The sequence below is a fragment of the Dromiciops gliroides genome, chromosome 3, assembly GCF_019393635.1.
Source record: "Dromiciops gliroides isolate mDroGli1 chromosome 3, mDroGli1.pri, whole genome shotgun sequence".
In the NCBI taxonomy this organism is placed as follows: Eukaryota; Metazoa; Chordata; class Mammalia; order Microbiotheria; family Microbiotheriidae; genus Dromiciops; species Dromiciops gliroides.
The window spans coordinates 437,142,272-437,160,571 of NC_057863.1; the positions used below are offsets into that span (position 1 = coordinate 437,142,272).

At 35.5% G+C, this 18,300-nt stretch overlaps 1 protein-coding gene across 1 annotated transcript in view; it reads right to left on the bottom strand.

Moving 5' to 3' along the window:
* The window catches only part of MTX2 (metaxin 2), a 92,927-nt gene that overhangs the window by 46,034 nt on the left and 28,593 nt on the right, over window positions 1-18,300 (bottom strand). The window contains exons 2-3 of the mRNA XM_043997223.1: window positions 10,701-10,748; window positions 9,643-9,689 (exon numbers count right to left, since the gene is read on the bottom strand). Coding sequence (XP_043853158.1) covers window positions 9,643-9,689; window positions 10,701-10,748 — 95 coding nt within the window. The remainder of the gene's footprint in view (window positions 1-9,642; window positions 9,690-10,700; window positions 10,749-18,300) is intronic.

An 18,300-nucleotide genomic window follows, 5' to 3' on the forward strand; every position in this document is an offset into this window, starting at 1 on the left:
AGTTGTCCATAATATTTTTCATAAGATCATAAATCTAGAATTAGAAAGGATCTCAGAGGTCATCTGGTCCAAACTCCCACATTTGAGTAACATGTGACTTTAAGCCTGTAATGAGTACATTTCCTTTTCCTCTCCCCACCAAAACATCATTTTAAAAGAAAAACAAAAAAACTTCACCTTGGCTTCAATCATTTCATAATTTTAAATCTCTCTATGTACAAACAATACTACAATATTATTTACTGAAAAAGAAGAATCAAGGAAAGGGAGCATTGTTGTACACTTTATTGTAGCTGTTATCCAACTTGCTAGGCTCTCCTGAGTAACTAAATTGCCAGACACTAGGAAATGGAAGATTACAACAGATACTTTTAAGGCATAGGTGTATATGTAGGTATGCATGCATGCATGTATATGTATGGATGTGCATATATATACCTATATATTGTACACACACACACACACACACACACACACACACACACACACGGAGGTGGTATTAAGATTTCAGAACAGGAGCAGCTAGGTGGCGCAGTGGATAGAGCACTGGCCCTGGATTCAGGAGGACCTGAGTTCAAATCCAGCCTCAGCCACTTGACACTTACTAGCTGTGTGACCCTGGGCAAGTCACTTAACCCCAATTGCCTCACCAAAAAAAAAAGATTTCAGAACAAAAAAGCACTCAAGGAGTGTCCTGTCCCTTGGATTTCCTGGGCTTCCTAATTCAACCTTTGAAGGAGTTTAGGGAGAACTTAAAAATTAATGCAATTTTTTTCTCATTGCATCCCAGCTACAATCAATGAGAAGACCCTACCATGTTAAAAGTACATTTAAAGAAAAGTCATTAAGTGAAAAAAGCTAGCCACTGCTAACTAGTGGAACTTTCTGTTCTCTAAAACAGTGGCCACAATTCCCTGGCATCAAAGCTATTTAGATACTTGCACCATGAATGAAATATGTATTCAGATTTAGTAAATACAAAAGAGGGAGAAGAGAAGGGGGGGGAGGGTTAAGTGGGGTAGAGGGGTGGATGGGAGAATAGGAATTGCAGCTACATTAAAAAAGCATTGTGTGGGGCAGCTAGGTGGCACAGTGGATAGAGCACCAGCCCTGGAATCAGGAGTACCTGAGTTCAAATCTGGCCTCAGACACTTAACACTTACTGGCTGTGTAACCCTGGGCAAGTCACTTAACCCCAATTGCCTCACTTAAAAAAAAAAAAAGCATTGTGTACATAGTAAAATGAGACTAAAATGATCACAAATACTAAGCAGGTCTGGCAAGCAAGAGCTATTCGGTTTCCAGGGAAAACAAATAAATGGATAGCATTCAAGAAATAAAATTGTAGAAAAAAACTAGTGAAATAAAAACAAATGCCTGGTCATGTCTTTAACAAAAAAGAATCAATAGGCAAGCAGGTTTCTGACAGGAGTGAGAGAATAAGGTCCACAACAGCAATAAAAATTTTACCTATGAGGAATAATTCAAATATCAAACATCTATTGTGGCTTCATCAAGGCTCAACAGTAATAATAAATAAAATAAAAATTCTCAAAATGATAGAAGGGCAGAACCCTAGCTGAAGGGAAGAAATTTAGGCTACCTAGATGCCAACAAGAGAAGGAAGCTGTTAGTTGCTTAGGTTTTCTTTGTTAGATTTAACTGAAGCACAGTGCCTAGACAACATTAGGGACATGCTACATTGATAGCTTTGTTATGGTAGAATAATTAGAAGAATAAGCTGAGTTTAAATATAACCTCAACACTCACAACCTGTGTAACCAGGGACAAGTCAACTTCTCAGAGCCTTCATTGCTGTAAGGTTGGGATAACAACACTTATATAGAGTCAACCTCACAGAATTGTTGTGGGGCTCAGAGGATGTGTATGTAAAGCACTTTGCAAACTGCCACGATTTATATAGATCAAGCTGTTATTATTAGTATATCTCATGCCATTTTTTCACATTGTACATGCACTATCATGAGTAACTGTAATTCCTCAACCACAAAGTTCGGTGACCTCACATAGCTCAACATAGCATTAAGAATCAGGCTTCTGTGTATTGAATACAAGACCACACTAGTTTTTTATGTACATATGTTGAGAATTCCTGCCCTCTGTATTAGCCTTAAAATGAGCCACCAGTCTAGAAAGAAAAACAACGTAAGCTGAGATACCCATAAAGAAACTTAATTATATTTATTTTACTACCATGATATCTTCTTGAAAGGAATAGATTACTAAAGAATTAGTATTTGCTCTTAAGTCTCTTAAATCAATCTTACAAGTTATTCTAAATACACTCTCAATATCTAATAAAAATAATGCACTAAAAGTAAAAAACCATCTGGGAAATAATAGACAAGTAAAAAGTGAATATTTGCCATAAACCAGGCTAGAAAACATTCACTGCTTTTAAAGAATAATGGGAAACAACCAGGGCTTTGTATTTTACTTTAAAAAAAAAATTTTTAACCCACAAAGTAAATACAAAGGAACTAATTAATTGTAAATAAAGACTAAAGATAAAAGCAAAAGTGTCTAGGTGGGTAGAACAGAAGGAAAGCCATCATAAAGATTAGCAGTTAATTGGTTTATAGATGTTATGCTAAAAACCAGAGCACCTGCTACAATTCAGAGGTAACAAAGCATCATGGGGTTAAAAAATATGTAATGAGAATAATAAATATTATTAAAAAGCAATAAAGATTAAACTTAGGAAACAACAGCTGGGAAGAAATAAGCAGAAAAGGCCATTCGAAAGGTAGGAGAAATCTTTAAAAGAGAAAATCTACAGACAGAAATGTTACTAGGGATCACAAAGAGACACCATATCACAGAGCAGGATTCCCTTTCTTAACACAACTTTCACCTGGAAATTACATCTGAAAGGCAAGGTTCAATTTTTATTAGTTGTGGGCACAATTCAACTTGTAGGTCTGATTCAAATCAAGGGCACAGCAACAAGAGCAATCCAAGAATAAGGGAATTAATATAGGTTTCCTACAAAAGTCAGAGATAAAAAACTAAAATTAAGTTATAATTTCTAAAATGGAACGTAAGTTCCGAAACATGTGAACATAAACACAAAAGAGTGGAAATTACATAGCACTATTGTTTTTTACTAATCTCCCAATACAGATATGAACAAAACACGTTAAGTCTTGTTACTCAGGGGTTACTACAGAAATGAGAAAACTATTTAACCAAGACTAGTCTAGTCATTACTGTGCTAACTGGATAAGTATCATTAACTTTAAACTTAAAGATAAATACCAGATTCTGGAATTATAAAAAGAAATGCTATTGTCATTTAAAGGGAAACTACACTAGGTCTTTTTCCATATTTAGCTTTGATACACTAAGAGTAGCTCTTAAAATGGAAAAATTTAACAATAAGTTGTTCTACTTTCCCTTTCCCTCTTTCCAATTCACCACCCAACATTATTTGTTCAAAAAAAGTCATGACAATATTCTTTATTTACACTTAAGCTATCAGTATTACCTGCAAATATAATGCAAAACAATTCTAATTTTTAAAAGATTAACATATTTCATCTTAATGTCAGATAGTTGTAATGATTTATAGTTTTGAATTTTAGAGGGTTATCATAGTTTTCAAATGAATTTAAATTTCCGATTATAAAAACTACCCACAATTCTCACAGTAACTCCATAAAAATTATCCTTAGACAGCAGACCTCAAATTTCTGTCTTTGGAGACAGACATTCTATTCATTTCATAATTAACTCTGAAATATTTTGTGTAATAACTCACTATGGAATATTTTAAAGCATAAAAAATGCTACTGTGGAAGCATAAAGTAAAAATGGTTTTGTGTTTTCATTCATATTCTGTTTCACCAGGACACAAAGGAAAATCTGTGAAGACAACTAAAGAATTATTCTCCACCTTATTGAAGAGACATGCTTTAAAATTAAAAACCATGAACAAATCTATCTACAAAATAATTCATTTTTTATATCAAACAGCTGCAGACCTTGTAATTGAAATAATGTGTCTAAGGTTACAAATGAAAAGTGTTAGGTATCATTCTTGAAGTGACAGATTAAGTTCCTAATCCAGTTATGGTAATGGCCACATTTGTAGTTTAACATAAATTAAGACCTTAATTATATTTGTGGCTATTTTAAACAAAATAACAAATTCCTTTGTACCTGTGAATGTAATTTATAGCAAAGCCAGGTTCATTTTCCAAGCCAATCTATTTCCCACTGCAGAAGAACCCTGTTATAATGGTATAATGTAATTCTTGTTGTAGAATGTTGAAGGAGTAGATTCGCTGGTAGCACAGAGGAGGTTTTGAAGATAAATGAAGATGCTATTCATTCAGGGGTAATTTCATCTTAGAACTATATGAAAGATGTTTCACTCACATGTGGTAGCTGTATGGCCTGGAATTTAAGTGTATTTTCAGCTCAAATGTAATGCTGCTAGATCGATTATGTTGATACTGTATATCTAATAATGAAGAATTCTAGCCTTTTTCTGTTTAAAAAATGGGCTGTCATTTTTTCATTTCACTACTGTGTCTTTATTGTTCTTTTTACTACAACAAATTAAAATTTGGCTTACTGTTTACTTTATAAACAAAAAGTATACAGCTGGTAATGCTAACTTAAAAGTCTGTAAAAATTCTTGACCAAATCTATTTTACCACAGAAATAATTATCTATTTGTATTATGAAGTCTTTGGGGAAAGTGTTTAGTTTTAAATTTCAGTGACACCTTAGGATGTGATATGTAAATTTTAAGTTGCTTTGTTCACACATGGTAACTATCAAAGGAAAAAGAGAAATATCTGTTAAATTAGATTCTGCACATAACCAATCATAAGCACAAAGGCTCTGTCACTTTTCACAAAGTTCACATTTTATACATATAAAACAGCCCAAGGCTAAATTACAAACTGCTTTGTTAAATCAGGTATGCAGAGATGATAGAATAAACACTACTTCAGCTTAGGAATTTGAATTGTGAAAACAAAAAGAAAGCCTCTATTGGGGGGCTCTCATATAACACTGAAATTCAAAGGAGTCTGTAAAACCCCCTATTCTATTCCAATTTTCCTTGAAACCTCTTTAGTTCTTCTATTCCTATCCCCTCCCCAACATACAACCAATTGGAGGATGAATATATTTAAAGATTTAATATGCTTGACTCAGTTTCTTCTCTTTAAGAGGCAATTAGGGAGTTTGTGGGAAGAGGTTGAGGAAGAGAAGAATCAGGGAAATAATGGGTAACTCGGGAGAAAAAAAATAATTTCACCCAAAAGACAAGTAGTTCCTTTTTACTTTCAGAAAGTTATGTTAAATTTTATTAATGTTTTAATGTACTGGTATGTTACTAGATCCTACTATTAAATATATTAATTTACATTAATGAGTGATGTCAGGCCAACTTCTACCCTTCGTTGTTATATATACACACCTCTGCAATTCCTATGTATAGTTTTATTTAAAGTAGAAAAGTACCTGACCAATGATATCAGAAAACCTGAAAATCTCCCCCCCAGAACTTTTCGGTTGTCTTCTGGGTTCTTTTGAATGTCATGGCATAAGTTTATAGGATTGATAAATAGATATTGTAAATCATTTTTGCAAAAATTATTATTGATTTCTACAAACTTCTTTTCCAAAATGTTTCTTTTTTCCCCCTCATCTACATGTGCAATGATAGGAATCAGGACAATTCTAGAACTGATAATGAGAGTCTGTTTGGCTTGCCTAAGAACTGTCAATCTCACCACTGAGTATTAGTTAAGAAATGACGAGTGATTAAAATAAAAGCAACCAATAATGGTGAACCATTAGAATACAACCATTTTACCACCAATTAATGTGTCAACAAAAAGGCACATTTTGCTGAAAGGAAAAAAGCAAGACTCAGCTATTTCTTTATCGGCAGGTCTGACATGTTCACGTTCGTGGCCCTGCATTAATAGGGCCTATAAAATTGCTGACTTTTTTTTAGACAATTCAACTGACTAATATAAGGTAAAGAGTTAGTTCTTGTTGACATCTCCCTTTCCTTTTAGGAGACAGAATATTTTTTTCCAGGATGTAGAAAAGAAAGGGAAACTAAGTGAGGCATTAGCTTTTTTCCTGTCTGAACTTAAACTGACAAAAGAAAGTCTCTCCCTCCAAGCGGTATTCCAGTAATGAGCAATACAAAATTTTAAAACATCTTTACCAGACTGTTGGGTTTTTTAAAGGTCAGACATTTTGAACAATTCTCATACATTCTATGTTCAAATCCTTTTGAGTACTAGTCTTCAGGATTTGTTTAAATGGATATTCAGTTTTAAACAATTAATAATAATAAAATATTATCTTAAAACATGACGTTTTCATTTCACCATGATCTGTAAGGCACACAGACAATTTTTTTCTATTCAATGAAAGTTATTTACTTAAAACCTAAGTAATACTAACTTCATTTTTCCAGTATTTTTCATATTTTCAAAGAGTTTTCCTACCTATGATTTAATCTGAGCCTCATAACAGTCCTTTGAGGCAGGTAAAGTCAGTATTATGCCTATTTGACAGATGAGAAAAATGAAGGATATTATACTAAATACTTTTCAGTGCCACAAATAAACATAAACAGTAACAGCATTTTCTAGAGTCAAAAATTATTGTTCACTAACTGTTGGATAAATATCCAAAGGCTTCTTACAGCCTAAGAAAAATTAGTGTAGCATCGATTTTCATGTTGGTGAATATATATGAATGAATAAACTGGAGGCTAGGAAAGACATTTTTTCCATAAACAGAAACACCCTGTCCCTCTGGCTGCCACTTTTGCGCTATCTCACTACATACTTCTATAACAACATGAGGAGAATAAGGAAGAAACATGTAACTCAGTTATGTCCATTTTTCAACCAAAAGAGCTCCTGGCATTTGTGAAACTTAATACTTTAAAAAAGAAAAAAGTTTCCTGAGTCTAGAGAGCAGACACCTTAAAGAATTTCAATTTACTCAAGTAAACCTTTAAACGCTATTTATTTATACATCTTTCTAAATCAACAGGCTGAGGTTAATCAAAAATTATTTTTAAACTAATAATAACACCATGCATTTTGACAACCTTTGGCAGATAATATCAGTTTCATTGGAACTACTTTACAGAACTGAAGTTCAGAGAGAAGAAATTACTTGTCCACAGTCACACAGCTGATATAAGTTCTGAGACATAACTTGAAAGCCAGGTCTTTTGGCAGCAGGCTCAGTACTTAAAAAAAAAAAATGGGTCTACTTCATTGTCATTATCAAAAATATTTTCTCCAAAGTGAGCTGGAAGCCAGAAAAAAAAATGGCAGCAATGTACCATAAATGGATCTAGTATATGTGTCTCTCTTTCCTTCCCTCCCTTCCTCTTTTTCTTTCTTCTCCTTTCTCCCCCTCTACTTCCCCTCCACTGACCAAAGGAACCAACAAACTCTAAGGTACTAAATACACAGCTACTGGAATCAATACACAAGGATTATTTCTTAGTCACACCAGTGTCAGGCAAGCAGAGATGAAGTATTATATAGGAAGAACACGATAGGAAAGATACTAAGTTCCCTTTAAACAGAAATCATAACAATTACTTTAATCATTAAAGATCTGACCACTTCAATCTTACAGGTAGAATAAACACCAAGTCTATGTGGTAAGTAGAATTTAAATTTCCTGATGGTTAAACTGGCCAACTATTAAAACATTTGATGCTTGATAATTTGTTATCTTTTAGAAAATAATCAGGCATTTTATGGATACCTGTCATATTGTTTTGATCAGTTTTGCACATCACAAGTGAGTTGCTTTACTCATTCTAACCAATCCTGTTCTACTCTACAGAAGAAAATTACTCCATAAAGTTTAAATCAGATATCTGCAAAAGTCACATTTATAGTCATGGCTACTATCAGCTGTCAAGCCAAAGAATATTGAAGAAAACCAAGAATTTTTAATATATTCTAGTTAATTTATCATCTAAGTGACACGTGTAGGATAACAAAATTAAAATGGTAAAATAGTTAAGTAAAATTCTACATTTAAAAAGTAGCCTTTTTTCTTGTTTGGTTTTAAATCAAAACTGAACTGATTTTTTTTTTTTTAAAGGAGCAGGCCCAGTGCTCAAATGAATGAAAAGTAGAAAGATATGAATGGCTGGATAAGGTCAAAACCAAAATCAAATGATCAACCATTCAGCACAAACGCTTATTTCTCTCCATTTCAAAGGATTATTTAAAACATATAACAATATGGGTGGACACTGCCATTTTTGGACTTTTCTAAATAAACATAAACATTCATTTATCTCAACATAAAATACCTTGATAAAATGCACTGCAGTGTTTTCCAAGATATTACACTTCAGCTAAAATATTCTTTCTTTTTAAATATGAAAAGCGGAAAGTATAATGTTACACTAATCAACAACTTTCTGGTGTCAAGTATGAGCTAAAATAGGTTATAAATGTGATAGAAACAAAGTTATAAAAGTCTCAGTAGAAGCATATGTGGACTTTATGAAGATTCTCTAAATTGTAACTGAAATCTTGTCTGTTAGGATGATGGAATATAAAGCATGATTTTAAATGAGAATACATTACAAACAGCCAACTGAGAAATTCCACTCATCCAAAAAATTACATATGCAAAAGAAATACATTAATTAACATATCATTACATAAAACAATAAAAACTCGAAGGTATACTTTGAGTTCTTAAAAGAATGTAATGTCTTTTTTAATTAAAGAATTATTACATAATTTTTCATACTCATACATGTATGCCCAATAACTTTGTACTTTTCATTCTCTAAAGAATGCTTCCTTCCATCTTAAATTTCTCGTATTTTCATGTTAGCTTGTTAATCATCTTTACTTTTTGAAAATATTTTTCCTTGATCATTTAAAATTACTTAATCCAAGCAAATGGGACCGAACCTAAAAATAAAATAGTGTAATTTGTATTAACCTATATTGTGAAACTCATTCTTCCCCTAAAAAGTTTTTTGTAAAAGTATACAATTTCAGAGTTATTATCTTTTTCAAAAGTACAGTCTGAGGACTACACAGCCAGTGATCTTTTCCAATATAATCCTGATATCCATCAATCTGTAATCAATGTGTACATAAGGAACAGTTACAAATGAATAAAGTTTCTTCAAGATGTTTCAAGATGGATTAAAGACAGAATGAACAGGAAGATGTCTAAAACTAAAGATGTCTAAACTACTAGCCACACATTTTAGTCTTTGTAAATATTACTATAAGAAAATATGAATATACTATGTACTCTCCCTTTATTACTGTCACTTACCAATCTAGACATGAAAAGAAAAACTGGGGGTTAAAAATAGGATGTTCTTAAATATGTACTAAAAATGATCATGAAGGTCAAAATGTTAACTTGACAAACATTTCCTAAATAAATATTAAAATTTTACTTAACAGAACTGCACCAATAAGGCAGTCTTTTATAATTACAACAAATTATGTTGGAAATTTTCAAATATGTGGTGCTAGAGTACTTGAAAAGAAAAAAATTCATTCCAACTTAAAATGACATATATCTTCAAGAGAAATGTAACATCTCCATTTAAAACAAATATTTATTTACCTGAACAGCAAGAGAAGAAGCATTATCAGAAAGCAAAATTTGTTCCCCTGTAGGAAAAAAATGAAAGGATGTCCATTCAAAACTGTGGTTTCTAAACTGGTAAAATATACAGTCATTTTTTATAAAAATGAATTTTAGCCTTCTGTTGTAAGAAAAAAAATTACACACCAACGTCATTGTGTAATTACAGGAGTGCTATTATGAGATGATGGGTTTTGGCTATATTACCTATGTATGAATGTAAAATGTAACAAGATCTTTCTTCCAGAATTGCTTTATCATTTGTCTCATCTTATCAGATATATCTATATATGCACATAACATATACATAATTAAAAATTATTCCTTCAAAAATATTTATTTTAAATTTTCTAGGATAATTCCTTTGTACTCAATCAAAATTAAATAAAATAGTATCTGCTCACAACTCCTCTAGTTAAAAGTAAAAGCATTCAGAATCCTATAAAACCAGCTTGCAGTTAATATTGCACAGTGTGTCTAGGTCTGTCACACAAAAGAAAGATGACAAGTTCGCTGCAATAAAAATTCCATGCTTAGAAGACTAGGGCCGCTGCCTATTAGTCTTCATTACTTTGCAGTCTTCTGACAACTGTAGCAGGCTGCTGAGCCCCAAATGGGGTCCATAATGTGATCTGATGATATATGAAGAGCTGCTAAAGGGAGCCTGAACCATCCTAGCCTATACATTTTAACAGTTCCTTTTTACTGAGAGCCCACTTTACCACAAGACTTCAAAAATCTGCTGCCTCAGCTATTGGTGCAGTAAATCTGCCAACGGTGCCTGCAACCACATCATTTTACACTGCCTACAGCAGCCAATATAATGAGTCAATAATAAACCAAGGACCTTATAGGCCATGAATACTTGGTTTATATTGGCAAATGCAAGTTTAGCTAAAACTTGCTCTTAAGACAAATATAAGGGAGTCCCCCACTTAATATTCTGTTTCTCTTTGCTGTTAATAGTACTGAATGAGGTTTCTTTTAAGCATATTTTAATAGGAAGTCATTATTACTTGCAGAAATATAGCACCCACCTTTCAGCTGCTGATAAAGTGTAGCATCTTCAGGCCAAGGTTCTGTAGCTGTAGGAAAAAAATAAGTTGGAATTATACACACAGGGAAAAAAATAGTCTCCAAACCAAATCAATGAATGGGTATTTGTCTATAAGTTAGAAGCAGTTGCCAAGGTTACCTTAAATATGGCAAACTTTCATTACATTGCATTCCAGCTGATAAGGTGGGATGCATAAGGCTGAAAGGTAGGGGAAATGCATGAAAAGAAAGGTTTTATCTTGTCCTCAAAAATTAATGTAAATTTGTAAAATGTAATGTAAAATGTAAAATTAATGTAAAGGTTTACATGAATACTACCATACTCATAAAAATCACTGTTGTTTCTTTCAAACATTAGATCTACATGAAAAGTACAAATGCATCTTATCATGTTACATATTTTTCCCATAGTCCCTAGCCAGTATTATATTGAAATAAAGAAGAGTCCTTTTATAATATTCTAGAACATTCCATTTGCCCTCCCAGCTCACAAAAACAAGCTAAGACAAGCAAAGCAGTATGATGAAGCAACATGTAACCACAAAGTAAAACATAGCTGGTAAAGATAATTTTAAGCCTCAATTAAACCTTAGTCTTATTCCTTTAACCTCTTTTCTGTTAACTTGCTACAGCCAATTTATAACATTAAAAGCAAACTGAATCCAGAAAAACGGGCACAACCATGATAAGCAATGAATTAGATATTATAAATTATTTGTTGATACTGCCATTAAGATACTAACAGATGTTTTTTAATTCTCATTTCTAATTATAACAACTATAGCAAAAATTACCACTTCTAGCAAGAGTGAAGGTCTATGGCTATAATACTTTAAATGCATATTAACAAGCAGTTTCTTATTATTCATGTGCTAGTCTTAACAACATACCACCAAATTCTGATTTTTGTTACGCAAGTCTGATTGATTTGTCTTGAGAAATATTACATCTATAGGAGTCATTCTTAAAAACCCAATCAAGATTTATGACAAAAGTAAACCCCTCTAGTTAAAAAAAAATCACACATTAGATTTACTTGGATACGGTTCCAGATTTTAAATATATATATAACATTATTGTGCTGCTATGGGGATTTGGGGGTAAATTTAGAAAATAACTAACTCTAGGCCAAGTGTAAAATAAACTCAAATAATAGTAATATGTTGTTCTGCATAGGTGTTGCGGGGGGGGGGGGGGGGGGGGGGGAGGAGACACTGAGAGAATTGAAGTGACTGCCAGGGGTCACATAGCCAGCACACATCAGACACTGGACTGGAGCTCCTGAGGCCTGATCTCTATCTACACCACCATGCTGCTTCTACTTATATGCATAGGATAGTAGCCCAAATGTTATCCCAAATATTATCCCAAATATTTATAGCAGCTACTATTTTACTTCATATACTTAGACATACAAACATCATAAATACGGTAATTTTTAAAGATGATACTCATTTCACAGCCCACTCATAAAAATTCTTATGTAAAAACCCTGAAGATAAAATTCTTCAAACTAAATGTTTTCAGGTCCATTATAATTTGTTTTAAATCACCAAAACTTCGATTAACCAGAATGCAATAATTCTGAATTGTTTTCATGCTATGGCCTCACTGGCACCTTTACTACCCAGTAAACCCCACCAGCTCACCATTAACATCTAGGATCAAATATAAACTCCGGTTTGGCATTTAACACTTTTCACCACCTCACCCCTTACTACCTTTTCCAGGGTCCTCACACACCACTGCACTCCACTCACTGGATTCCTAGCGTGCTTGCTACTGTGTACACAAGTGCATTGGCCCTCTCCATGCCTTTGCCCTGACTAGTCTCCATGCCTCAAATGCTCTCCCACTTCATCTCCAACATGTCAGCATTGCTGGACTTCAATATTCAGCTCAAGTTCTACCTGCTCCAGAAAGCCTTTCCTAGTCCTCCCCTCATCCCACCCACCCAGCCACTAGCCCCTTCCCTGCAAGGTTATTCTGTGCCTGCTTTGTATGTTTCTTCTATACATGCATGTTATGTACATGCTGAATGTTCTTTGAAGACATAGGCTTACTTCACTTATGTCTCTAGTGGTCCACGTTTTACCTAGAACATAGTAGGTGCTTAATAAATGCTTGCTGATTGATTCAATTCAACTAATATATATATTAATCACCTACTATGTACATGGCAGATGCCAAGTAATAGATATCCCTCAAAAGAAAAAAAACAAAATCCTTATTTTGAAGGAATTTTTATCCTGCTGAAGACAGATACAACATGTCCTTGTCTGAAGATTGATTATGCCAGGATTCTTCGAAATGGGAGGAGAACTGGTGTCTTCCCCCTCAACGTTGGGAGAAATAACAAACTGTGAGCACATGAGAGCTAATGCACATGTGAAGGCTTAGGTAAGCCTGAGCCTGATCTTAAGGCCCCTGTATCCCTGCTTCTGTTTGCTTTCTTTCCTAACTAGTGCTGTCCAAACATAAGGACTGAAATAGATGGGTCCACTGAGACAGGCAATCTTCTGAGTATGAAAGATCAGAGGTGCTGGGTCCCTCACCGAACCTGTCTGGCGGCCAGGACAGCTTCTGCATCAGAAAGCAGAGCAACTGATAGGTGGAGCAACTCAAGTCCAACTTGGGAGAAGACACGGACCTGGAGCATGTTATGTGGACAGTGTGCCACTGAGGTGGTGGTGGTTGCTGTGAGTCCTAGGTACTGAAATATAAAATGCCTATTTAGCAGTCCCACAGACTGCTTCATATTCTGAAGCTGAAATCTCCGGGGAACAGATACTGTTTCTGTTTTAAGACTCTGTTAATGGGTGCCTGTTAGAGAGCCTTTGTGTTTAGCATTTCTCTTATATAGAGGAAATAAATAGCTGACTTATACCGGATTCCTATTGTATACTATTAACTTTCTATTTCCCCTTTTGGAGGAGGCATTAGACATAAGCCAAAAATTAATTTTCCCAAAGGCCCCAGAGCTGGGGTGGGTAAAAAAAAAGAGTGGAAGAAAAAGCCTTACTTCTCTTATCAGGCCAAGCACCCCCTGGACTGAACCCAGGATGCATCTGTATGGGGGCAGAACAGAGAGATTTCTCTTAGTAAAGGAGAGTGTACAATGCCCAGCAGTGGTTACAATGGTTATTAGATGTCAGGGAATAGAGTAACTTTTTGATGATAAAAGATTACATTTATATCAGATACATTTATACATTTATATAAGGTCACCAATGGGGCCTTTGGGGAAATTACTAAAAGCTTAGTTTTGGTTTGGCTTAATTAGGATCCTGGACTTTGAGTGAGTCTCAGCTCCATAAAAATCCAAGTTGTATGACCTACCACAAGTCATTTAACTTCCCTGAAACTCAGTCCCATTATTCGTAAAATGTGTCCTGGTTACTTCATGGGGTTGTATTTTTGCCTCTTTTTTTTTTTTTTAATCTAGACCTTCAATTTCACTGGCACATGGAACTATCAGTGAGGAAATTCTTATCAATATAGCTCAGTACCTGTTGTACAAGCTCAAGTCTTAGACAGTTGCCTGGGACACCGAGATTAGGTGGTGATTGGCCCAGGGTCACATATCTACCATGAGTCCAAGGCAGAACTTGAGCCTGGACAGTTATGATTCCAGGGCTATCCTATGCATCCCAGCAAGCTGATCTCTGTAAGATAATAGTCATGGGGGATGAGGCTGAAAAGAAAATGATGAAGGGCCTTAAATTCCAGGCTAAAGAGTCTGATTTTTGTTCCATAAAAGACAGAAAAGCCACTGAAAGTCTGTGAACAGAAAAGTGACAAGGTTAGTCCAATGACAATAACCATCATATTATCTGCATGGATATTTCATTAGAAAATCTTTCACTTGAAAAATGCATCTCAAAAACATTCATGAAAACAAATGTCCTCATCTTTCATTAGTATTATTTCATTGTCTTCAAATCCTCCAAAAGATAGAAAAAATAAAAAGGGAGATATTTATTAAGAAAGTCAATAATTTTTTAATACTAATCAGAAAACAAAGTTTAGGAGAATATAGTAACAAAGCAATTTTGTTATAAAACTTCTGAAAAAGGAATCTCTAATAGTTCAGTTTTGTACGTAATCCTTTGTTTTTTCATATATTTAAATACTGAGGCTTGTGAGATTTTTAAAATTTTTTTAAAATTCTATTCCAGAACTGATTCTTACTTACAAAAGGAATTCATTGCTGGGTCAGAAATGAAGGAACCACTACTTCCAAAGGTTTACATCAGACAAAAGAGAAAAATTGAGCACAGTTTGGTGAGTATTCTAGATTTTGTGAAAGCAAACTGTAAAGAATTCAGAGGAAGCTAGGTAGGATTTCATAGACTAAAGCTAGGTGCCCAGTGGATAGAGCACTAGCCCTGGAGTCAGAAGAACCCGAGTTCAAATACAGTCTCAGGCACTTGACACTTACTAGTTGTATGACATGTACTAGTTGTATGACCCTGGGCAAATCACTTAACCCAGACTGCCTCAAACATCCAGGGCCATCTTCAGTCATCCTGATGTTTATCTTGCTGTTGGACCCAGATGGCTCTGGAGGAAAGAGTGAGGCTCATGACTCTGCACAGCCCTTCCTCACTTAAATCCAATTTAGTGCAAGTCGTGAGATCACCTCCTGATGTCATGGTCCTATTTGAGAACAAAGGACAAACAATAACAACAAAAAAGTTTGATATAGAAAGGCAACCCAGGAAGAATGGAAAATTTCCCAGGAATGAAATTCTGAAGACACGAAGGGAAGCAATGCCAATTGTGGGGACCAATTTTTTTTTTTTTACTTTTTTTTTTGTTTTGTTTTGTTTTGTCTTTTAATTTAGTGAGGCAATTGGGGTTAAGTGACTTGCCCAGTGTGTCTGAGGCCGGCTTTGTGTCTTGCCCAGTGTGTCTTGCCCAGTGTGTCTGAGGCCAGTAAGTGTCTGAGGCTGGCTTTGAACTGAGGTACTCCTGATTCCAGAGCCGGTGCTCTATCCACTGAGCCACCTAGCTGCCCCGTGTGGGACCAATTTTTAATTGGGGAGTGTTAGCTAAGCGGCTCGCTGCAATATTGGGGCAAGGAAGGAGACCGGCAGCCTCCCTCAAAACAGAACAAGATTTATTTTAACAAGAACGAACTTAAAAAAAACACAAACAAACACAAACAGGATCAGTAGGATCAAGGGAAAGGAAATAAAATGGGGAAAGGGAAATTATACAACCTGAAAAAAATACCACCGACCAGGAATCAGCTGAGAATACACAGCCCTGCTCCTGTCGCCTTCCAGCTTCCAGCTAGAATGGCAACTTCTCCCTGTTCCCCGAAACCCCACACAGCCCCCAACCAATTGTCTGACCGCTCTGACAGTCACATGACGGCCCTCACTAGGCTTCCGATCATAATTTTGCCAGGCCCATGTAGGCGTCTGCGAGTGGTAATGACATGAGGTGCCAGTGCCATGGCTACAGCTACAACCAGTGGGTGGAGCACCTGGCGGTTTGCGGAGCCCCAGGCCAGTGCAGGCCAAGGCATAAAAATCTGAAATAGCAATTAATTCTTTACACAATGAAAAAGAAAACCTGGAGTTTTCTGATGAGAATGATATGGATGCACAAGGAACTCACTAGGCAACTTGGATTTTATAAAGGTTATGAAGAGAAGATCAAGGGTAAGTAATGGATGATGACTATAAAGGAATGATGCAGTTCAGTAAAAGTAATATCAGACAGATGGATATAAGGGCTATAAAAAGTAGTATCAGATGTGCTAAATCTCAGAATGAGCTGAGGCTAACAGCAAACAGGGATTTTAGGATTATAGTAGGAGAAAGGTAAGCATAGACCAAGGCACAGGAGCACTGACTGGGGTGACAGATGATAACTGACAATGCAGAGAAAGCAGAGGCAGAATTAAGAGGACAGAGGAGCAAGAAGAACCATGGCCAAGATCCCCTACCAAATCTTCTCCGCAGAGATCCAGAAAGCCCACCACACCAAATCTTGATTGGGAAATCTGAGAAAAAGTCACACAGTGAGTCATTTCTCTGGCCCAGATTGGCTTAGGGAAACAGAGAAGTCTGCAGCAGATGCTAAAGACAAGGTCTGGTCAGAAGCATGAAATACAAAAAGAGGTGAGACTGGACGTCAGGGAAAGAAGCACCCCAGGGGAATCCCTGAATTAGCACAGAGTACAGGAAAGAGTGCCATCCAGCAGCTCTGCTGTCCACTGCCCAGTTCCAGGTAACTGATGCAGGGGAGATTGAGGAGGGAACCTTTACCTAGGGGTGGCAGAGAGGAGTGATAGAAATCATGGACTCTTATTCTATACAGAGCAAGGAACATGTTCAGAAGCAAGCAGTAGGCATGTGGCTCTGATTCCAGGTGCAGAGTAGGGCCTAAGTTTTAGACCCAAGCCCAAAATGAAGCCTACAGTGGAATACCAAGGGCAACAATCCCAAACCAAGAGTCTTGCATAGTTTAGTCACTGAATCTGCAGTCTCCCAAAAAGCACTAAAAGTGGCTGATTCCAGTAGCAGTCTACCAAAACTTCTAGCCAGTGAGGAACCAACAGACCCAAACTATAAGCCAGTGAAAAGTTTGAAAGTTATAAGAATATCCTGCAACTGTTCATTATAGAGACAGTGAACATCCGGAAAAGAAATGATCATTACAAAGAGCCAGCTTGGTTTCCTCATGAACAGTTCCTGCCATACTAACTCTATTTCCTTTTCTGACAGGATTCCTTAACTAGCAGACCCAAGGGAATTCTGAAGATAAGACTTTTACCCAGATTTCAGCAAAATATTTGAGAAAGTATGTCATGTGACTCTCATGGAAAAGAAGAAGAAACGTGGGCAAGATGACAATAAAACCGGATGAATTTGAAACCAACCGAATGATCAGACAAATCAGAATTCTTAATTGTTCAATGTCAACTTTAAGAGACTGCCACTGGATTCTCCATTGATAGGGGCCTACAGTTATCCAGGCATCTGTTAGAGTACTATCCAAAAGCAGAAGAGCTAATAAATTCTTGAATTTTCTTACTAGCAATTTCATTCTTCAGAGTGAGAAACCAATCAAAGTACATTCAATTCTGTACTCTATTCCAATTCTCAATTATAATCTATTAATCAGCCAGCATTTATACTATGAAAGGTAGCAAGGATCAAACGAAACAGTCCCTGATGTCAAAGAGCTTACATCCTAAGATTTGCGCTTAGTCCTGTGCTGTTCACCACATTTATCAATGACGTGGATAATGGCATTGAAAGCATTCTCACCAAATCTGCAGGGAACACAAAGCTGAGAGGAATAACTAATATAGTTAGTATGCAACAGGATTTTTTTAAAAAATCTTTACAGGCAACGAACTAAAAACAAAGTAAATATCCATCAAGCAAGGGATGGATAAACAAACTATGCTACATGCATGTAGTGGAATGTTACTGCCCTGTAAAAAATTATGAAAATGATGGATAGAAAAACATGGAAACTAAAGTAAGAAGAAATGGAGAAACTGTACACAATGACTACAACTATACAAATAACAACAACAAAGGAACTGAAGCTGAATGT